Below are 22,596 nucleotides of genomic sequence, written 5' to 3' on the forward strand. Positions count from 1 at the left end.
GTAAATAGGACATGTTTCAAGCAATGAGGTGTCCGGTGTGGCACAGTTTGAGACTAGACATTTTTTAAAACATGCTTATTTTTAATTCTTGATTTTGTCTTATACTAATTGAGCAGGTAGTCTTTTTAGCATAGTAAGTTTTTTTGTCTCCTGAGTACTTTGCTCTTAACTCTGTTTCTTGCTACTGGCTATGAGAATCAGCAACTGCGCATTGTTTTTGCAACCCAGGGGAAGAAAGTAAAATAGATGCTTGATAAATTGGCATTAGTGTAGTTTAGAAAGGCATTAGGTTTCTCTCTCTTAGGTTCCATTCCGCTTGGGAAAGCTTGACTTTTCTATTTTCATTTATTTTACATTTACTGAAGGGTTTGCTGACTCCCAGAAACACAACAGAACAGACTTAAAGGAGAGTGGGAGAAAAGGAAACTTGATGAGAGGATCAGGCAGCGCCTTAGGGCAGATGTTCAGAGCACTCCATGCGCTAAAGCCCTCGGTATTCCCTGCTCTGGGCCCCAGTCTGGCCATTCCTAGCAACAAAGTGAGAAGGGGAGCAGCACTCACTCCATGGAGTGTCCGCAGTAGAGTCTTGCGGTGGGCTCCATGGCCTCAGGCCAGGCCCTGGGGCCGCTGGCTCCAGAACCGGGGCTTGGGGAGGGTCCAGATGGCACATTCTCAGTTAGGGTGGCCGGCCTGTAGGGCCATGCTCCAGCCTGACGTTGGTACTCACCTGTGAGAGGCCTGTGCTGAGGAAACTGATTATGATAATAAAATACTGATATTTCCATATTTTTACCATAAATTACAAAATAAGGCTCTCCTTTTGAGGGGCAAAGTCTTTTTCTGATAGTTTGAGGGAACTATTTGGTGACAGAATTTTAAATTCTATTCTGTGGAGAAATTCTAGAGATAGAGGATATCACTGTGCCCCGTGCTTGCCTTTATCTCTCGACTTTGACTTGAAAGAATCGGATTGTTGCTTCTTGTTCCTATTTCTGTTCTGGAGAAATGCAGGAAGCGCAGTAAATGCTCCTTTTTCCTCGCACGGAGTTTGTATGTGATGCTTAGAAGTTACAGGCTTGGCTAACTCTTCATTGTAACATTTTTCATGCAAGACCGACGTGCAACTAAGAAAATTTCTCTAAGTTCTTAAACATTATTTTTAGAACAGAGAGCCCAGTTGAATTGTTTCCTACTCAATTGTAGCTTTTTCCTTTTGGTCTCTTGACAGTCATCTAGGGCTTTGCTGTTGTCTGTGGCATTTCAAACTTGGTAAGTCTTTCCTGTGTTCTTTTCAGGCAGATTTCAAACTGATGTGTGATAATGCAATGACATACAATAGGCCAGATACCGTGTACTACAAGTTGGCGAAGAAGATACTTCACGCAGGCTTTAAGATGATGAGCAAAGTAAGAAACTCAGTGGCAGCAGCGAGCTACGGAAAGCAGGGGCTCTGCCCCCCGTCGCTTGTGCCCGAGGGGAGCCTCACAGTGAACACATGCTCCATCCACCCGCCACCCTCATGGTGTTGCCCCCTTTGCTTTAGGGTAGATGTCCCCGGCCGCCCTCTCTGCTCATGACCTAGTTGTGACGTCTCATTTAGGGTTGGTGGAAAGTTCCGCATCTCTTGTTCTTAAGCCTGGGTGTCAGTCTTGCTGGATGGCAGCCAGCATTGCGGGCTTGTTTTGCGTGGCTACCTCACTGAATCCAGATGGGACATCCTTGTCTTCCTTGGCCATCCTGAGTGGCTTCCCAGATCTGTGCCGTGAGCCAGGCTGCATGCGTCCCACGTAGGTGAAGGTAAAGGGGAGGCGCGGTGCCTGCCGCACTCTGGCAGTGGGTCCAGCCCCCGCAACCACCTCCCTCTGCTCCGCGTCGAAAGTTAGCTCTTAGGCTAGGTGAGGCTGTGACCATCCCCATCCCATCCCATCGTCACGGCGCCCTGGCTGTGAGGGAGAGGTAAATCCCTGCTGCTCTGTCCTTTCTGATTCTAGGAGCGGCTGTTAGCTTTGAAGCGCAGCATGTCGTTTATGCAGGACATGGATTTTTCTCAGCAGGCAGCTCTTCTGGGCAATGAGGATACAGCTGTTGAGGAACCTGTCCCTGAAGTTGTACCCGTACAAGTAGAAACTGCCAAGAAATCCAAAAAGCCGAGTAGAGAAGTGATCAGGTAAAGGCTGTGTGGAAACCGCGTTTGCTTTTGGAGTTGAGCACCACAACCAGGAAAGCAGGTGCTTTGTGGGGGAGAGAGAGTGAGTGGGAGAATGGATGTCATGTCACTTAGACATCCTTGGAGGGGCTTATTCTAGCAGGAGGAGTGTGGTCAGACGGCCCCTCCCGCCCACCGGCCACATGCACTCTGACCCAGGTGTGGTACCCTAGCCCGTCCTCTCACCGCTGCCCCTGTCTGCTACTGACTGGTGGTCTCTGTCTCCACACGCCGTTTGTTAAGATCACCGGCCCCTCCCTCTCCTGCACACCACCGGCTGGCAGCCAAGGCTGTGCCCTTGTCCCAGACTGTGCCGCACAAGCAGGCCCACTTTGGGCAGCCAGCATTGGCAGGGGGCTTCTTTCTTGCCATGGGGCAGATGCCCACCCCAGAACTGCTCACTTCCGTGTCTGTGTGGATGCTGGAGTGGAGCAGGTGCAGCCCGGTGGTCAGGAAGGTGTGGATGCTGCAGGGGAAGCAGGTGAGGACTGCAGGCCGCAGCTCCCTGTAGCTCTGCTCCCTCCCACAGGGAGCAGCTGACTTGGGTGGTCCATCAGGGAACCTTCTTCCTTTTTCTCTAAACCCCACAGTGGTTTTCATGGGGCCTCTCTGTCTCACAGTGGCTGAGCATTGAGATCTGTCAAAGTCTGTCGCATGTCATTCCTGTAGATGCTCCTCCACCTGCCTGAGGTGGCCGCCTGATAGGACCAAAGAAAGCTAGAGTATCTCCAGGGGCCTTAGAGGCTCCGAGAGCACTTACCATAGCCTGCAGTGGGCAGAGGCGCCTGGCACAGACCCTGCTTCGTCACATGTCACTTGCTGAATGCAGGCCTCAGGGAGTGCGGTCTCGGGACATCCGTCCTCGTGGCCGTGTGTCTGACAGCACTGTGGCTCGCTGACTTCCCATTGTCCTGAGAGGACGGTGGCCTGTTGCCAGCCTGGGACAGATCAGGTTTGAAGGATGGTTTCTACTGAAGCGTACTGCTTTTGTGCCGTCTTGTGGAAAGTCAGGGACCGTCTGGAGTTGGTGCTGAATGTCCTTGAGGCCATTCTGATGGTCATGGCCCTCCATTGTTTGTTTCCTTCTGACAGTGTATGTGGGACTCGCGTGGATTTAACAGGTGGGGCAGCAGCAGTGCTGGGCTCGGTGCTTCTGCTCTGAGCAGCTCCCTCCAACAGTCAAAAGGGAGAGCCGTCTTGAGACCAGCCCCTCAGGTCCTGCAGCCTTGGCTGAGGAGACGGAGGGTGCTCTGCGGCCAGAGCGTGTTGCCTGGCAACGGCCAACAGTCTCCTCAGGTGGTCTCCCCACGTGCAGTGTGTTTCCCACGCTGCTGCCATGCGAACACTCGCTGCGTGGTTGGCTGGTGGCTGTGTCTGACCTCAGCCCCCAACTCGAGTGCGCTGCTGGCCTTCAGGGTTAGGGATTCATGGCCGCCCTTTGCCGCCTCATGGTGGCTGAGCATTGAGGGGGAATTGAAGCTGGTGTCGGCCAGCATGCTCGGCCGTGGGGGGTCGTGTCCTGGCGGACCCGCCCCAGGTTGAGTTTGGGTATTTCTGGTGCTGTGGCCCCACCCTTGCCTGTGGCATCCAGGCCCGTTAGATGGATCTCCAGCTGTCAGTCTGCAGTCGGCAGAGCGTGCCGAGCTCTGGCCCTTACCTTCACGTGGTGTCACAGAGTGTGCATCGGCGATGGGCTCATGCAGCTGCCTGAGTGGAGCCCTCCCGCGGAGCTCATGGGGCTCTGACTCCTGTGTCGGGTTGCCAGGTTGGCGCTGTAGGTCAGGCAAGGCCAGGGCCGCTGTCATGGGCAGGGCTTGCCCTCGGTCTGCACCTGTCCCTAGGCCATTCAGACCCACACCCAGGCAAGTGCCCAGGGTGGAAAGGAGCCTACTCGCTTGCTTCTAGAACCTTCCACACTCCTTGGGTGCTGCAGCCTGCACCCCTCAGCTGTTTGAGAACTGCTTCAGGTGGAACCTGGGGCCACTTGCTGACGTCCTTGTGTGTTTTTCTTGCCACCCAGCGGCCACAGCAGAGGGGGCTGCTGTCCATCCAGCCCAGCAGCATCAGACCTCAGGCGAGCGGCCCCGCCCATCCTGCAGGCCTTGCTGTGAGCCCTGCGTAGTCACGTAGTCACGGGCGCTTTTCCAGTCGCTTTTCTGATGAGGGCTTTAAGGACTAACCAGTGCGTGCATCTGTTATTTTGTTGCTTTTGTTGTTAAAGTGACTGCACTTTAACTGAGTTTTCACCGCATTGGAAAACAGGGAGTCTGTCTAGTTGGCTTACACTCACTCTGTATTTTAATACAAGTGTCTTATTTTGTTGCTTGGTTAGGGTGAAAGGGATGCTTTGAGACCTGAAAGGAGATAGGTACGCTCTGCCAGCTCTGTGTCTGAGGGCAGGGTCACAGAGGCTGGGTTAGGTGCCAGTGCGTGGGGCGCAGGTGCGCAGTGGGGACGCTGCCTCCAGGTGACTTGGTTGTCCCCACCTCACAGCTGCATGTTTGAGCCTGAAGGGAACGCCTGCAGCTTGACGGACAGTACCGCAGAGGAGCACGTGCTGGCGCTGGTGGAGCACGCAGCTGACGAGGCTCGGGACAGGATCAACCGGTTCCTCCCAGGCGGCAAGGTAGTGCTCTCTGGCCACCGAGAGAGGGTGCTGCGTGGCCCCCGACTCTTCGTGTGCCTCTCCCTCTGGGTTGGTGCTGTGTGATCCAGCACAGCCACCGGGATCCAGAGGTCAGCGTGGGCCCCGACGGGAGGCCTGGGTCAGACACACACAAGGCTGGTCTCTTCAGTTGGAGTCCGGGTGCCTCTGGCAGGGCCGCCGCTGGTGTTTCACGCATCATGGAGGCCTCGTGGTCACTGACCTCATTTCCTTGATGGAGGCCCTGCTGCAGGCTCATCCTTTCTCTTGGAGTGAATGCTGACTTCTATGTCTCTGTCACTGGGTGTTGACGTGAGGCACCGCCTCATGTTATTCCAGCGGGGACTGGTGTTGGATCCACAGATGGTCCATGATAGGCCACCGACCCTGTTCCCGTGGCTCCTGCCACAGGTGGTCTGTGTGGTGGTGGAGCCCACTCAGCTGACTGCACTCTCCTTTCTGGCAGGAGACGTTCTAGACCCAGTGTCTCCAATGGAAACAGCACAGGCTGTCTGCAGTCTCAGGCTTCCTACTAGCCCTGATAAGAGAAGTAGAACAATGCAGGTGACATTAATCCCGGCAGGTTTTATTTCACCTCTATATCCAACGTTTTGTTTCAACATGTAGTCTGTAGAAAACGTTAACTTGAACTATGGTTTTTTTTCATAGTGAGTCTTCAAAATGCACATGGGGTGGGATGTAAAGAATGCTGAAGTGGGGACATTTCAGAGGTGTCTGCTTCTGTTTGCCTGCGCCTGGTGGGAAGTTGCAGTGGTCTGCGTGGCTCGTTTGCTGGGAGGTTGTGGTCTGCGTGGCTCGCGTGTTGGGAGGTTGTGGTCTGTGTGGCTCGTTTGCTGGGAGGTTGTGGTCTGCGTGGCTCGCGTGTCGGGAGGTTGTGGTCTGCGTGGCTCGTGTGTCAGGAGCTTGTGGTATGCGTGGCTCGTGTGTCGGGAGGTTGCAGTCTGCGTGGCTTGTGTGTTGGGAGGTTGTGGTTTATGTGGCACGCGTGTTGAAAAGTTGCTGTGGTCTGCGTGGCTTGTGTTGGGAAGTTATGGTTTGTGTGGCTCATGTTGGGAAATTGTTTGCATGGCTTGCCTGTTGGAGATTGTGGTCTGCGTGGCTTGCACTGTAGTTCTTTTGGACAGCCTTGTTCTGCACTCTGTGCTTCAGCCCTGGAATTGCCACATTCTCCAAGGAGCCCTGGTTTCTTTACTAGAGAGCCTTGTTTAGAAGCCAAGACCTGGGTGCTGGTTGAAGCCCTCTCTGCAGATAGAGTTGGGAAATGCCTGTGCACGTGTCTGCACCACATATGTGAACACTGTGCAGACGGATTCTGTTGGCACCTGTGTTTACATGTGTTGAAAACTTTTTACAGTGAAACTTCCAGTTCCATCCTGCACTGTGGGTCCACCCCATTTCTTCCCTTTCAGTTTTGTATCTGCACCCTGAGGACCTGACTCCCTAATCTCTGTATCAAATCCGTGTCCCATTGTACCTGATCTTCCACCTCTCCCCCAGGGCCCTGGCCACCCTGTGGGCTCTGATACTTTGCCTGGATCGGCGGTGGGAAGCTGCCCCCACACAAACATCTGGCTCCTTTCAGGCCAGGTGGCTGCCCTGCCCACAGCATGGACGTGACCCTTGCACTGGAGCCCAGCCAACCCCTGCGTGACAGCTGTCTTCCCCCTTGACCCCCACATCTGCACACACCAGTGCCTCCTCTGCCTGGATCCTCCTGATGGCCTGTACACAGAACTGGGGTGGGGGTGGCGGGTTTTTAAATGAAAACCAGTACCGCACATGCTTGAGAGCCGGAGCTGCCTGCCGTCAGGGCAGTGCCATGCTGACCTGCCGACCATTCCATTTGTCAAGGCTCCTGAGCAATTTTAAATGCTTGTGGGTGAAGGTTTTTGTTTCAGCTGTTCCCCCTTTAGCAGGGCCATGGGGAGCCTAAGAGTTCTCCTCCTGCCTGTGTGTACTCTGCTGTTGCCGGTGAGTCAAATTCCAGGGAATACCGTGTGGGGCCCTCTGGTGTTTGTTCTTGGACACACTTGGTTTTACCCCCATTAAGCCCTGCTTGCTGGCCTTCGTTTCATTTGAGCTGCGCTGCCCCTCCTGAGGGACAGACGCTCAGGCAGTGCTTCCTTCCAGATGGGCTATCTGAAGAGGAACGGGGACGGGAGCCTGCTCTACAGCGTGGTCAACACGGCCGAGCCGGACGCTGATGGTGGGTGCCCGCTCGGGGCTGGCTTTCTGCTGTCTGTACACTGTTTTTCGGGCCTCCATTCATGTTCTGTGATGAAAAGCCGAGCCATTGGCCAGGGGGCAGCATGAGAAGCTGCCCGGCTTCCCGTCCCTGCGCACACCCCGACGTGACACATGTGCTCCGAGTAGAGGCATGGACGGCTGTCTCGCAGGGCTGGGGTGCTGGTCATACCTCGGTCAGGGCTCCTTGGGAGCAGGGAGACTCGAGCCTCATTCCTGAAAAGCTGGCGAGAGGCCTTTAAGGCCGAACCTCACTAGCATCAGGAAGGGTTCACACCCCGAGCTTTGTCTTCAGCAAAGACCAGAGTGCCGGCCCACCTTGCTGCTTGAATCTGGAAAGCAGTCTTAGGAAAAAAAGAGCTGTTACATGATTATGTCCAGGACAGTGTTGAAGGATGGCGCACACTAGGCCTGTCCAGCCCGTCAGGGGCGCTTTCTTGGCCTGGAAGTAATGAAGAGGCTTGTCCTTTGAATAAAAGTGTGACGCACTTGAGTTTGAAACCACGCACAGGCTCACACGAGGAACACGCAGCCCGGCAAGGGTTGCCTTTAGATTTTCCGCTTCCCTCAGTCTCACTCGCATGCCTGCTGGTGGTCTTTCACCCGCTCCAACGTGCCAGTGTGTGAAGAATATAAACTGGCTGATCTATTTAATCTCCAGTTTATTTTCATAAAGAGGATAGACTGTTGATCCATATTTAGCTTAAGAGAGTGTTGAGACCGAGGTACCGGTTGGGAACTGAGGAACTCCTGCTCTGATGCCACGAATGGTGTGTGGATGGTGACTTGAGCGTGGCAGACGTGCTGTCAGATTCATGCGTTCCGGTTGCACACGCCACCATTTCGCTGTTAGAGCACATAGGACAAGATTTCTTCTTGGAGTTGTTGAGTGATCTATTTGAAAATGTTCTCAAGGTATTGCTGGTGTGGTGGCCTAAGATGCGATATTTTTTATTGTGTTGACTTTGGGGTGATAAAGAAATGAAATTGAAATGCAGTTAGTTTTGAGAATGGTAGTTGGCTTTTGCAAATTCATTTTCAGGTGATCATTCTAAAATCCCTCCACTCCCACCAATCAAATCCACTGTGATGTGGAAGAAAGGGCTCGTGGCACTGCACGGGGCACCGCGTTGGGGTCACGCCTGCCGCTCACGGCCCGCCATGTCCGTGTTGCAGAGGAGGAGACCCACCCGGTGGACTTGAGCTCGCTCTCCAGTAAGCTGCTCCCAGGCTTCACCACGCTGGGCTTCAAAGATGAGAGAAGAAACAAAGGTAAATCCATAGTCCTGTCCCAGGAGCCGGCTGGAGCAGGGGTTTAGGGGAGTGATGGCAAATACTGCTGATGCCTGCTTCAGGGTTTCCTCACTTGCCTGGATTCCTATTTTCACATGGGTAGGATTGAGATCAGTTACAGTGACAGGAACAAAACTTGTGTTGGATGGTTTGCTGGGGACACACACAGCGGGCACCTTGGTTGCATCACTGGACTTCACCTTGGTCAGTGCTGTGCCGCCCTTGTGTTTCTGTCCCTGTCGCGTTTACTGAACATCCTTTCGGGGATCAGAATGTGTGGCCCCTGGGCCTCGGGTCTGGCCTGTGTGTTCTGTTCTCCATCTGCACGGCTGTCTCCTGGCTGTGCTGCTGCTGGGACCTCCCGTACGGCCCCACCTTCCACTTCTCCGTCTCTGCTGGGTCCCTTCTGTGCAGACAGCTGCGTGGACGCTGTTCCTGCCGGCCTTTTCTCCTTCAGCCACTCACACCATCTGCTAATGGGACAGCTCCCTCAAACCATGGCCTTGGCCCAAGAGCTTCCTTCTTTCTGGAATGTTCTTTCCTCCAGCTCCAGGTGCTGGAATTCTGCCTGGTCTGGGTCTCCTGTTAAAGGACCCGGTCCCTCCACAGGGAAGGATCCTCTCGCCTTGACCACTTGCGTTCATCAGCCCCTGCTCCCCGCTTCCTTTTGGGGCTCTTATGGTTGTTGATACTTTTTTCGTTGTGTTTGACACACTCCTCGTTCTCATCCTCTAACACAGTTGTCAACCGCAGCACTTCTGTCCCTGGGGGCGTTTGGCAGCGTCCGGAGACGTGTTAATGGTCCCGGTGGGGTGGGGCGTGCTGCTGGCATCTGGTGGGGAGACGCCAGGGGTGCTGCTTCACGCCCTATGGGACTCCGCACAGCACAGCTGGTGCGTGTGCCCCGCAGAGAGAGCTGGCCCTGGGCAGGCGTGCTCCCTGCGGTGTGTGTTGGTTGGGATCCTCCACACTGACGGACGGTGCCCTCTGCCCACGTCTCCACGCAGCTCTTTTACTTGTGGAGCTCACCTCTTTGCAGAGAGCTCATTTCCCTGCAGTCTTTGGCCTGCAGAAGTAAAACGAGGGTGAATTACACCCCTGCTGGTTACTAACACATGGAAAACTTACACTCATGAGCGAGAATTTTGTGGAGAGCAAGTGAGGCGAGACTGGGGTGCTGACTGCCAGCCAGGCGGTCCCTCAGCCCCTGCAGAAGCAGGATGGGGCCTGCACACCGAGTCCCTCCAGTGAGCCCAGTGATGCTGTCTTTCTCCTCTTCCTCCCAGTCACCTTTCTCTCCAGTGCCACTACTGCGCTTTCGATGCAGAATAATTCAGTATTTGGTGACTTGAAGTCGGACGAGATGGAGCTGCTGTATTCAGCCTACGGAGATGAGACAGGCGTGCAGTGTGCGCTGAGGCAAGTGTCGGCCCCCGGGAGCCCTTGGCTGCCGTGCGGCTTGAGCTGCATCCTGGTGTGGGATCCAGAGCCCCACATGTGTGCGGGTGGGGGAAGAGCCATCCCGCGGCCGTCCAGATGGCAGCTCAGGTCTTCCTGTTGTTTCCGTCACCCACCCAGGTCTGCCACAGGCCAGTCCTGAAATTTGGGTAACTCAGAATTGCAAGAAGGCGGTGATCAGGACGTAGCTTGTGAAGGGGTTGGGGGTGTGTTCAGCGCACTGGACGGTTTTGAATTGTGTTTCTTAAGTGACTGTGCCAGCTCAGGCTGTAGTGACAAAGTGCCAAAGACTGGGGTCACAGTCCTGGGGGCTGCTGTCCACCATGAAGGTGTGGGCAGGGCTGGTTCCTCCCGAGCCCTCTCTCCTGGGCCTGTAGGGGCTGTCTTCTCCCTGTGCCTTCCCAGAGCCGTCCTGTGTCCTCAGCTCTCCTGGAGACCCAACCGTTGTGCAAGGACCCTGGTCATATTGGATCAGGGCCACCCTAATGGCCTCATGTCACTGCAGTTACCTCTGAAGGCCATAAAGGCCTCAAGTATAGTCACATTTGGAGGCACTGGGGTCAGGATTTCAACTTGCAAACTTTGAGTGGGAGACATAGTTCAGGCCGTGGCAGACTAAAGTATAATAACAAAAATCACAAATGTAGTAGCTGCTTTTCCATAGAATGTTGTCATGTGTATTTTTTGTTTTCTGTGGCAAAATAAATGTGGGTCACTCTTGTAAAATTTTGGCAGTTTGTTATAGGGAAAGCAACTTAATTTTGCTAGCCTCTAAGAAATGGAATCTTGACATCAGGTCTTCATTTTATTCCAACAAGAATGCAGAATACATTTGAAAAATAAATAATCCAGTTAGCGCTTCATAAAATAAGTGAAAACCTGACCCCGATATTTGTGTCAAAAAAGGAAGTAAACGTGGAAAATGAAGAGGAAATTCTAGTAGGAGACGATGGCGTCATAACTCAGAAATTAAAGAGTTGGTCGCCGCCTGCCCTTCCGCCAGCCCTCACCTCACCCCTGCTGTGGGGCCTCTGCCCAGCCTGGGCCAAGGCTGCAGCTCCCCTGGTGCCATCCTGTCCGCAGTTGGCTCCCCTGTCCACAGATCCTGGCTCTTTCAGGACATCAGTCATCTGTTGTCCATGTGGTGCGTCATCAGTGGACTGTGTGCACCCCCCGCCTTCCCCGGCTGTGCGCTCCCCCCGCCTTCCCCGGCTGTGCGCTCCCCCCGCCTTCCCCGGCTGTGCGCTGCCCCCCGCCTTCCCCGGCTGTGCGCACCCCCCGCCTTCCCCGGCTGTGCGCTCCCCCCCCTTCCCCGGCTGTGCGCTCCCCCCGCCTTCCCCGGCTGTGCGCTCCCCCGCCTTCCCCGGCTGTGCGCACCCCCCGCCTTCCCCGGCTGTGCGCTCCCCCCACCTTCCCCGGCTGTGTGCTCCTAGAACGCGTCAGGTTCCATGTTCTGTGAAGAAAGATCATTCTGATCCCCCTGCCTTGCGGCTGCAGGGAAGACACTCAGAAGCACATCTTCTAGGGCCTGGTGTGGGCTGTGTGGTCCCTCGCCAGCCTCGGTGCACAGACACCCAGATCCTCTGCCCCCGAGTGCTTTTCCCGAGCACACTGCGAGTGCTGAGCTTGGCCTGGCCTGGGCTGTGGGTGTTTTAACAAAGACGTGGAGTCTGCTTGTTGCCTCCTGTGACCGTGGTTCAGCTTCTGACTGGCAGCCGTCCCTGTTCCTCTCTGCGAAGGTCTTTGGAGTCTGGGGAGCCCTTCTGAGGCCCTTGCTTGTTGCTTTGATTCTAAGATTACGCATTTTTGTTCCTGGCCTACTTTTGAAATTGTGTTATATTTTACTTTTTAAGCTGTTTCATTTATATGGCCAAGAGTCAGGATGATGCTAAAAGGAGAGCCTTGGAAGTCTCGGCCCACCCCTGCCCCACGTGCCCCTTCCTCCCCGGCAGACGCTGCCCGCCACCGTGCTTCCGTCCACACCCACTTGTGTATTTAAACGCATAACTAGTGGAAAGATAGGAGTGTGCTTTTACAAATGATAGCACAGCACGCGTGTTTCTAGGCTGTGTGTGTGTGTATTCATGCTGTTCTCCCCCTCCCCCTCAGAGATCTTTTTAACCTTTTTGGGTCATGGACCACTTTGAAAATCTAATGAGAACTATCAGCCACTCCCCCAAAAATACCCACTCTGGGAGGGTCACAAGGGACTGAGGAGCTACGCTGGCACGGCAGGCTTCTGTGATCAGGGCCGCCGCGAGGGCCAGGCAGCAAGGGCTTGGCGTGGAGCACACAGCCTGCCTTTCAGCATGCTTCTCCTGCGGCCCCTCTAGCCTGCAGGAGTTTGTGAAGGATGCTGGGAGCTACAGCAAGAAAGTGGTGGATGACCTCCTGGACCAGATCACAGGTGGAGACCACTCCAGGACGCTCTTCCAGCTGAAGCAGGTGGGCTGCACTCGCACTGGGGAGGGGCAGGTGCCCTTGGGGTGCTGCTGGTGGGAAGAGCTTGCGGTCTGACCAGGCTCTCAGGGATGAGGAGCTGTCGCAGGGACTCTGCTGCCGGCTCCTCGTCAGGATCTGCACGCTGCTCTGCACGGGCGGGCGTCCATCCTTCAGAGACCAGCTCCTCGTCAGGATCTGCGCGCTGCTCTGCACGGGCGGGCGTCCATCCTTCAGAGACCAGCTCCTCGTCAGGATCTGCGCGCTGCTCTGCACGGGCGGGCGTGCCCCCGAGACCGTGACTGTGTGCTCACCACTCCCAGCGCACTTCGTAACTCTCTATTCCCATCTTCATCTCTCATCTCTGTCGCTTTCCTTCATCTTGAAGAATTTAAAAGAATACTTCATGTAGTTCAGGCTTACTGACAGTGAACCTTCAGCATTGGCTTGTCTGAGAGTCTTTATTTCACCTTCATTTTGCCTGGGTGTGGAATTTTAGATGATCTTTTTTCCTGTCTACTGTAAAATACATTTGACTTGCATCTTTGCTATAAAAAAGCATCTGAAGTCATTCTCATCTTTGTTTTCCACATGTGATGTGTCTTTTTGGCAAACTGCAGCTCATAGGCCAGATCTGACCTGCAGTCTGCTTTTGTACAGGCCACAAACCAAGAAAGTCTTTTGCATCTTTAAAAGGCTGTTTAAAGAAAAAAGGAAGAAGATGCTGCAGGCAGCGTGCGCCTCGCAGAGCCTCGGCTACTCCCTCCTGGGCCCTAGGCAGGACAGGGTGCTGGCCGGTGCTCTAGGAGCTTTTAAACCTTTATCTTTCTTTATCAGTGATTTTCAGCATTGTATTTTCCAGGTTCTTTGTGTTCTACATAGTATTTGTTGTTTCTTGGATCTGTCTGTAGTTGTCATCATATTTGGAGGATTTTTAGCCATTACTCAAATGTCATTTTCCACCACTGCCTCTTCCTCCTCCTGCTGGACTGTGGCACGCTGAGGACAGCTCGTGTTATCTCACATGGCACAGACACTGCTGCTGCACCAGGCAGGTGCAGATTAGTTGCTGATGCTGTGGGCTAAGTTCACTAATGTGTTCTCTGGCCACACCTGAACCTGTTATCCCAGTTCAGTTTTCAGTGGTGATGCTGCCCCTCGCTGCTCACCGCTGGGGCTCTGTTTGCTGCTTTTGTGTATCTTCTCTTCTCTCGTGTTATGTGTATGTTTTCCCTTACATCCTTGAGCAATGTTCATCATATTAATTGCAGATGCTTTTGAAGTCCTCAGTCACTGACTCTGTCACCTCTGCCATTTCTGGTTCTGTTTCTCTTTGCCACTTTGCTGCACTTGGAGCTGTGGGCCTTTGTGCACGCGCCTGGTGGACAGTCCAGACCCTCGCTGTCTGATAAAAAAGCACTGTTCCCATGGCCGATGGGAAATTGGAATGTGGCCAGTCTGAATTTAGATGTGATGTGTGAGCTACAAACTAGATCTTAAAAAACTAATACAGAAAGAAACGTAAAAATATGAGTAACGATTTCTTACGGCCTACATGTTGGAATAAACACATTTTCAATAAATTTGTCTAAGTAAAATGCATTAGTTAGTTGAATGTTAAGAGTAATTTGAATGTGGCAGCTAGAATTTTAAGAGCTGGGTACAGTGGCGTGCACCTGTGATCAGCTCCTCAGGGGGCTGAGGTGGGAGGATCACTTGAGGCCGGGAGGTGGAGGCACCTCTGCACTCCAGGCAATAGAGCAAGACCCTGTCTCAAAAAAGGTAAAGAAAGCATTGAGAATGAGGTGTGTGCTCGCGTTATGTCTGCTGGGCAAGGCTGATCTGGGTTCTTGCCCTCTTCCAGAGAATATTGAGGATCATTTTGGCAGTTGTTACTCGTGGATGTCCTGATCATGCCGGGCTTGTCTGGGGTGGGTCCAGGGCAGCCTTATTCTAGGGTTCGTGTGGCCTTAATCCTCAGGAGTGGCCCTTTGGCGAGCTCTCGGGCCCTGACTTTTCAGCGCAGTCTCTGCTGTGGGTGGAGTTCGGATGAGTCTCTGTCCCGCGCAGGCTCTGAGAACGTTTGGCTCGTGGCTCCCAAGGAGTGGTCAGTCCCTTGACCGCACGGTTTCATCTGTGCTTGTTACAGGCGAACTGGGGTCCACGTGCCTGGTGCAGGAATCCCAGGCACCCACGCCGAGGTTTTGTTGTGGTAGAAAGGAGACGTGTATTTGCAGGGCGCCAAGCAAGGAGGGCCAGGAAGCTCGTGGGTAAATCCACCGCTGCAGGACTCGAGCTGGTCTCAGACACCTGGCCGTGTTCCAGGTGGAACCCACCAGGCCCTTTTTACCCTAAGCTGCCCACAGGATCTAGGCACATCTTTTTTCTTTTGTTTGAAGCCACCCGAGGCTGCTGAAACAGCGTCGGCGTCCTCTCTCTCTCTCCTCTCCATCTCACCCCGTGAAGTGCTCTCCCGGGCACACGGTCCTGGCGCTGAGGAGTGGGCTGGCCGTGGTTGGGTCAGTGGCTGGTGATGAAGAAGCTTTGCAGGACCCCCAGCCTGAATCCATGACGATGGCGTGACTGGGGAGCAGAATTGGCAGAAGTGCACCAGCCGTTTTTACGTGTGTGTAATGTCAGTGAATTGTCCGTTTCTATACAGTCGCTCTGGAAAAACTAGTTTCTCTCCTCATTTACTTTGCAGAGAAGAAACGTTCCCATGAAACCTCCAGATGAAGCCAAGGTGAGTTTTTGAACATGGAAGGGCGAGCCTAATGCTAGGATTCCTGTAGGGAAAGTTGTGTCCAGCCTTTGAGGTGGGAAGGACTGTGTGTACAATGGCCTTTAGAAACGGAGTCCGTTTCTGATCAGTGAGATCAGGTGTTTCTCCTGCTCTTTTCATGACTTGAGGTGAGTGGTGTGAAGCGCAGTACGTTCTCCCAAATTCAGAAATGGTGGTTTCAGAGCGGTTGGCCCCGCTGGGTGCTGTCCTCATGGGACACCCTTGCAAGGGGTGGGCAGGATGGGCCTGCTCGGGACCTGCTTGGTGAGTAGGAGGTGTCCCAAGCACAGTGGGCTCTGGGGCCAGTGTTAGCAGGGCAGTGCTGTGAGCCCAGACTGCTGCGCCTGCCGATTGGCAGGCGTATGTCTCTGGGAGTCAGCAGGCATGGGCTTTGGTCTGAGGTCCCTGGAAACCTGGAGAGACCCCTTACCATCTGTCCGAGGGCAGAGGCCGGGCTGCCGGGAGCTGATGAGAGAGTGTGTGTTAGTGTGGCTGTAGTCTAGCCCTGAGGACACGCCTTGCTGGGAAAGGAAAGGGAACGTGGTATGCTCTGTGAAGCGCCTGAAAAATAGTGCCTTAAATTCCGTGTGTCTTCCTGTTGCATAATGTCCCTCCCCAATTTCTTGAGCCCCAAAAAGTTAGTAAAGGATTATTAGTTCGCATTGTTGGTCTGAGTAGGTTTTCCTTTGATGTGGATTTACGTCATGAGCTCAATCCTGACAGTCCCTTGAACAGCAGCTGCAGTGAACACGGTTGTTCTTGTCACTTACTGAGGGGTGGATTCACGTTTAGCAAATAGAGTGATTTCAGTAGCGAGTATTAACTAACATTTCGTTTTTCGTTTGATGTTCCATTTGCACCTGATGCGTGTCTGCCCCCCCAGGTTGGGGACGCCCTAGGAGACAGCAGTGGCTCTGTTCTGGATTTCATGTCGCTGAAGTCGTATCCCGACGTCTCTGTGGATATCTCCATGCTCAGCTCTCTGGGTGAGTTGTAGCAGGGGCTTTCCCCCGCGACCTGGTGAAAGTGCGAGAGAGAAAGAAAACACTTGGCCTCCACCTCTTCTCCCTTCCTGACTAGACAGGATGCAAGGAAAATGTTTTGTTACAGTATTTGGTGGTTGTCCCAGGTTTTTGGCCCATAGCTCCTAAAACCTTTGGAATCTCCTGAGCGTTAAGTGGCTTTTTTAAGCTAATGAGTAGTGTTGCAGCCCCTGGGTAACCTCAGGATGGGGTCTGGCCGATCCCCAGTGGCTGTGGATTTCATCAGTGTTGCCTACCACCTCCATGAAATCCCAAAAGCTGGGGTTCCCTTGGGAGCCTCCTCAGTGCTGGATGCCTGGAGGCCCTGGGAAGAAGGCAGCCCCTTCCCACGGGTCCCCCTTTGCATTGCTCCTCAGTGCTGGACGCCTGGAGGCCCTGGGAAGAAGGCAGCCCCTTCCCACGGGTCCCCCTTTGCATTGCTCCTCAGTGCTGGACGCCTGGAGGCCCTGGGAAGAAGGCAGCCCCTTCTCACGGGTCCCCCTTTGCATTGCTCCCACCTGGGGCTGATCCGTATCCTGGGTGCCACCCCGCATAATAAGCCGAGTGTTTCAACAGAAGAGTCAAATTCTGCAGAGTATTTAGAGAGATTATTTCTGAGGGAAATATGAAGACCGTGGCTGTGACATGGTCCCAGGAAGTCTCAAGAACATTTGCCCAGGAGGGCTGGGCTGCAGCTTGTTTTGATGTATTTTAGGGAGACAGAGGACATCGGTCAGTACATGTCAGGTGTTACATTGGTTCGTTTTGGAAAGGTGGGACAACTTGAAGTGAGGAACTTTGGGTCATCGGTGGATTCAGAGATTTCCTCATTGGCGTTTGGCTGAAAGGGTTAAGCTCTGAAGAGCTGAAGTCAGAAAGAAATGTGCGTGCTTAAGATAAGGGTTTGTAGAAGCCAAGGTTCTTGTCACACAGATGAAGCCTTCAGGTAGCAGGCTTCAAAAAGAATAGAGTAGATGGCAAATGTCGCTTATCAGGCCCTGAAAGGTACCAGATTCTTAGTTAAATCTCTCCTGGGTCAGGAAGAGACTTGGAAGGGGAAGGAGATTCTCTACAGAATGTAGATTTTCCCCATAAGAGACAGCTTTGCAGGGCCATTTCAAACTATGTCAAAGACATATATTTTGAGTTACAATACTCAGTTTCTTTCAGGGCCTGCCATCTATCACGTGATGCCGTACTGGAGTTGGATTGGAATGTGGTGTCTTATTACCACAGAGTCTGCTTTGTCAGCCTTAAGATTTCTGTTTTCATGTTAATGCTGGTCAGCTGTGCCTGAATTCCAAAAGGGGGATAATGAGGCAGGTCCAATCCTGCTTCACATCATGGCCTGAACTCATGTTCCGGGTTGACTTTGGAGTGCCCGTAGCCTAGAGTGGGAGTCCGTTCAGTCCGTGGGGCTTAGCATTTTATTTTTCGTTTACAGATGTTTCCCTGACTTCTGTGAGTCACTCTAGCAAATTCATAGAACTCAAGTAAGGACTTGTGGCAACGCCATTTGGTAGCTGGTTAGTCGGAAGCACAGACCACAGCCTGGGGCTTTCGGTTGGCATCAGCCAGTGGGGTAGTCCTGGAGACTGAGCCCTCACCTGGAAGGCTGCCTGTGCAGCGCCTCCCAGCTGTTCTGACCTCCAGCAGCATTTGTGGAGCCTGGATCCATGGGTCCCACTGGTTCCCATGGTGACATTCCACCTGTCTCCACTGGCTCTGTTCAGGCACTTATGGCCATGATTTATTATAGGGGATGGGCGCCAACAGCAGCAGAGGGACAAGAGCGTGGGTGACGTCCGAGGGAATCCAGCGTGAGGCCCAGATCCGCTCCCAGCAGAGGCACATGGGACGTGCTTAATTCCCAGGAGTGAGCTGTGAGAACACGTGTGAAATGCCCACCAGGGAAGCTCATCAGAGGCTTGGTGCCCAGGGTCACTGGGGTCTGGTCACAGGGCACCCCCTTGCCAGGCAGGTACCAAAATCCAGACCCCAGAGGGAAGGTGAGCTTTAGCATAAACCGCTCTGTGCCTGTCGTTGGAGCTGTGAACAATCCCTAGCACGGTGGGGGGACCCCAGACGCCAGCCGTGACTGGCCTCGCCTTCCAGGGGACCCTGGCCCCAGGCTGCTGTGACAGCACTTTTCTGCACAGCGGCTGTTTTTCTCAGCAGTTTTAAGATTTTTGACCTTATTACTACTTTTCAGCAGCTCGGTGCTGAAGTGCTGTGGTGTGTTAGTCTGTCCTCACACTGTTGTAAAGAACCACCTGAGACTGGTCATTGGTGAAGAAAAGAGGTTTAATTGACTCACAGTTCCTCAGGCTGGCTGGGAGGCGTCAGGAAACTTACAGTCATGGTGGAAGATGAAGGAGAAGCATGCGTGTCTTCACATGGCAGAGCAGGAGAGAGTGCAAAAGGGGAAGTGCAACCAGATCTCATGAGATGTCACTCACTATCATGAGAACGGAGAACAGCAAGGGGGAAATCCATCGCCATGATCCTTCCACCAGGACCCTCCCCTAACATTGGGAATTACAATTCAACGTGAGATGTGGGCGGGAGTACAGAGCCAAACTAGATCATTCTGCCCCTGACTCTTCTCAAATCTCTTGTCTTTCTGACATTGCAAAACACAGTCATGCCCTCCCAACGGTGCCCCAAAGTCTTAACTCATTCCAGCATTAACTCAGAAGTCCAGAGTCCAAAGTCTTATCTGACACAAGGCAAGTTCCTTCTGCCTGTGAGCCTGTAAAATCAAAACCAAGTTAGTTAATTCCAGGATACAAATCGGGTACAGGCATTGGGTAAATAGACCCATTCCAAGAGGGAGAAATCAGCTAAAACAAAGGGGCTGCAGGCTGCAAATCTGAAACCCAGCAGGGCAGTCATTATATCTTGAGGCCCCCAAATAATCTTCTTTGATTCCTTGTCTCACATTCAGGCCACACTGATGCGAGGGATGGGCTCCCACGGCCTTGGGCAGCCCCGTCCTTGTGGCTCTGCAGGGTACAGCCCCTGTGGCTGCTTTCCCGGGCTGGTGTTGAGTGCTTGCAGCTTTTCCAGATGACATGGTGCAAACTGTCAGATGTACCATTCTGGGGTCTGGGGGACAGTCGCCCTTTTCTCACAGCTGCACTGGGCAGTCCCCCAGTGGGGACTCTGTGTCTGCCGTGAGCTTGTCCACTCAGCTTCCAGAGCAATTATTGTCCTGAGCAGAGAGGTCAGATCTGGATGGGCAGTGCACTCCTGCCCTTAGGGTGGATGGGCCGGCTGAGCTTAGCTGACGTCGGGTCTTGTCCTATTTATACAGGGAAGGTGAAGAAGGAGCTGGACCCCGACGACAGCCATTTGAACTTGGATGAGACAGCCAAGCTCCTGCAGGATCTGCACGAAGCACAGGCAGAGCGCGGCGGCTCTCGGCCGTCGTCCAACCTCAGCTCCCTGTCCAACGCCTCCGAGAGGGACCAGCACCACCTGGGTGAGACGCCCCCACCCACGCCACATCCCCAGAGACCCCAGCACGGTCAATGTGACGTCTAGACAAGGTAGTGGGCAGCATTTTCGTTGTGGAAAGGCTGGAGGCTGCAGAGGCAGCTGTGCTGTTGTGGAGGTCGGTTTCCACAGACTCCTCAGGTCCCAGCCTCAGGGTGCAGAGCCGGAGCAGGAGCTGGGATGCTGGCCTGGCTGCACGCTGGATTACAGGCTTTCTGCCAGATTCCGTCCCCAGTTGTGTCCACCCCTGTGCCCTCTGTGGACCCTGGTTCCAGTGTTTCTGCTGGAGAGAGAGCATGGCTTCCTTGGCCGTGTGTCCTGTAGGGGTTTTGGTGGTGGTGGGTGGGGGGTTTGTTCTCACGTGTAAACACTGAATCACTCCATCGACTGAGTTAATCTTGACAGTTTTTCAGCTGCAGAGGTTTAGCTACAACCATCTGGAAAAGGACCAGTATTTCGATCCCATTAACCTTACGATCAGGGTGTTAACTAAACAGTGCATGGAGCAAGCTCTGGAGGGCTGTGGGTCAAAGTCTGAGGCCCCTGATATCCCAGTGTGACTTTGAGGAACTGCCCTGGGGTCTGGGCTGGGTCTGAGGGACTGCTGGCCGAGGAGCTTTCTCTCCCTCAGGAGCGGCATCCGTGCTGTGTGCCGGGTCAGGGCCGACCCCTCGCTCCAGGGTCTCCACACACAGCCCTCCCTGGCAGGGAGTGAGAGGTGCCCTTGTGTCCTGGGAGTCCCTGAGCCCTGGCGGTGGGTCATGAAGCAGACATTGGGCTCCAGGAGCCCCACGTGTGCTGTGGGTCTGTCCTGTATGTTAAGTCCTGTGTTCTGAAAATTGCAGGAAGCCCTTCTCGCCTGAGTGTCGGGGAGCAGCCAGATGTCACCCACGACCCCTATGAGTTTCTTCAGTCTCCAGAGCCTGCGGCCTCCACCAAGACCTAACTCTAGACCACCTGCAGCTCTTTTGTTTCATTTTTTTAGTTTTATTTTGCATGTGTAGAGTTTTTGTCATCGGACAAGGACTTTGATCTTCCCCCTTTGGCATGCGGGAAGCAACCCTGGGGAGGTAACGAATTGTCTGAGGTATCATGTCAGCGAGAGAGTCTCTGCACAGCCCCGTGAACCCAGGGGAGTGGAGTCATGCGTGAAGGGCGTATGGCCGGGCCGCAGAACTGTGTGCAATCTGTGTCCAAATATCACATGTGGCTCCAGCCCTTGTTTCTGCCAGTGTAGACACCTCTGTCTGCCCCCCTGTCCTGGGGTCGCTCTTGGGAGGCACGGGCATGGGTGCGTCTGGCCGCCTTCTGTATCAGTCCTGCGTGTTCCTCTCATCGTTCGTGTTTCCCAGGCAGGCCGTGGTAGGGGCCTCGCAGGGGCCAGTGGGGAGCGCAGGGCCAGGCTGGGGTGAGGAGAGCCCCCCCGTTTTCTGTTCATTTGATGAGCCTGAGAAAGGAGTGCTTCTGCCTGCCCGTTACAGTGGAGCGTTCCGTGTCCATAAAACGTTTTCTAACTGGATGTGTCTACTGGGTGCCCGTTCATATTAGTCTTTGCAAAATGCCATAAACACAGCTCCCAATCACAGGACACAGAGCGCCAAAGCGCACCCGACTGCTCCCCACACGCAAGGGTGCTGTGGCCTGCCAGCTGGTGGTGGTCCTCTGGCCCGGCTGTCGTGCCCAGCGATGTCGGGTGCGCCTGTGCGCCCAGCGCACCTCCTGCAGGGTGCCCTGCTCTGTGACCATGGGAGCTTGAAAGTGAAGAAGCCACACCTTCCAGAGGCCAGGCACAGATGGGAGCTCAGTCGTCCTGCAGGCAGAGGCGTTTGTGACTCTGAAGAGGCCCCGGGGGCAGTATGCAGTGCCTGGGCCCTCACACCACGGGACCCCAGGGCTGACCCTCGCAGGCCGTTGACGCCGGGTGAGCAGGGTGGCCGGTGCTGTGTGTGGCGTGGGTGAGCATTCCCAGGTCCCTTCTGGGCCCTGGTGGAAGTAGGAGCAAAACCATTTCCTCTGGACAGAGCATGAGGAAGCCACAGCCTCTGATTCACAGGAAGAGTCCGTGAACAGGGCTCAGACGAGCGTCAGAGCCTGGGCTGCACCCTCCGTGCTGGCTGGGAAGCAGACTCCACAGGTGTCCGCAGAGCTGCACCTGCCGTCCTGGCACTGGATGCCGCCACGTGCACCCGTTCCAGTGGCTGCCTGCAGGCTCTGCTCCCCACCCCCGACTCTGGGAGGCCACCCTGGCTGCAGGGAGGCTGGGAAAGGCAGCATCTGGAGTCCCAAGCTCAGTGGGGCTGTGTACTGCACCCCGCTTCCACTGGGGCTCCAGAGGCCAGGATTCCCTTGACAGACACTTCCCACAGCCAGGTCCTCGGTACGGCCTTGGAGAGCTTGGGCTCTCGGGAACAGCGTGGCTCCTGAGAGCAGGTTGCTGTGGAGTCGGGCTTCCTCCCACCATCCGAGCTCTGAACACCTCCCTCCGTATCCACTGTGAGTGGAGGAGCCCTCGCCACATGCTGGGGCCCGTCTTAAACTTTCCAGCCCCAGGACCATGAGCCAAATAAGCCTCGTGTCTTTCAGGTGAGCCAGTCTCAGGCGTTGTGTTAGAGCAGCGCAAAGTAGCCTTTATCGAGATGACACAGCTGTGCTCTCATGGTGGGGAGGCGTGGGCGGCTGTCTCTCCGGGCTCTTAGCCCTCTCTGAAGCAGTTCCTGGGTGGAGGTCAGGTGCAGCCCACAGGCAGTGCTGAGCTGCAGGAGGCGGCCACCCTGCCCCGCTTCCTGGTGGCCCTTGTTCCTGCACCCCTCAATCCCTGAGCCCTCAAAACTGGCTGTCCCTGTGGGCGGCGTTGTTGGTCCATGGGGTCCCAGCAGAGGGGGGCACTGGGCAGCAGCCGCCACATGGCTTCAGTCTTAGTGTGCAGTGAGGGGACGTCTTGAAGAGGCCTACGGGTGGCCTACAGGCTGAGAGGCTCCCTTCAGGTCAG

At 54.5% G+C, this 22,596-nt stretch overlaps 1 protein-coding gene across 7 annotated transcripts in view; it reads left to right on the forward strand.

The window, feature by feature from the left end:
- BRD9 (bromodomain containing 9) overlaps window positions 1-21,125 on the forward strand; it is a 25,158-nt gene extending 4,033 nt beyond the window's left edge. For 3 of the 7 annotated variants that reach the window (XM_050795185.1, XM_050795183.1, XM_050795188.1), the window contains 11 exons: window positions 1,296-1,406; window positions 2,052-2,167; window positions 4,700-4,832; window positions 7,002-7,077; window positions 8,292-8,387; window positions 9,695-9,827; window positions 12,200-12,311; window positions 15,010-15,048; window positions 15,971-16,073; window positions 19,426-19,593; window positions 20,453-21,125. In XM_050795185.1, the coding sequence (XP_050651142.1) occupies window positions 1,296-1,406; window positions 2,052-2,167; window positions 4,700-4,832; window positions 7,002-7,077; window positions 8,292-8,387; window positions 9,695-9,827; window positions 12,200-12,311; window positions 15,010-15,048; window positions 15,971-16,073; window positions 19,426-19,593; window positions 20,453-20,553 (1,188 nt within the window). In that variant the 3' untranslated portion in view covers window positions 20,554-21,125. Of the gene's footprint in view, window positions 1-1,295; window positions 1,407-1,991; window positions 2,168-4,699; window positions 4,833-6,368; window positions 6,459-7,001; window positions 7,078-8,291; window positions 8,388-9,694; window positions 9,828-12,199; window positions 12,312-15,009; window positions 15,049-15,970; window positions 16,074-19,425; window positions 19,594-20,452 lie in introns of all 7 variants that reach the window. The other 4 variants (XM_050795184.1, XM_050795186.1, XM_050795187.1 and 1 more) reach the window with 3 other exon arrangements.
- Window positions 21,126-22,596: the final 1,471 nt, after the last annotated feature.

Source organism: Macaca thibetana, chromosome 6, assembly GCF_024542745.1.
Source record: "Macaca thibetana thibetana isolate TM-01 chromosome 6, ASM2454274v1, whole genome shotgun sequence".
Lineage (NCBI taxonomy): Eukaryota > Metazoa > Chordata > Mammalia > Primates > Cercopithecidae > Macaca > Macaca thibetana.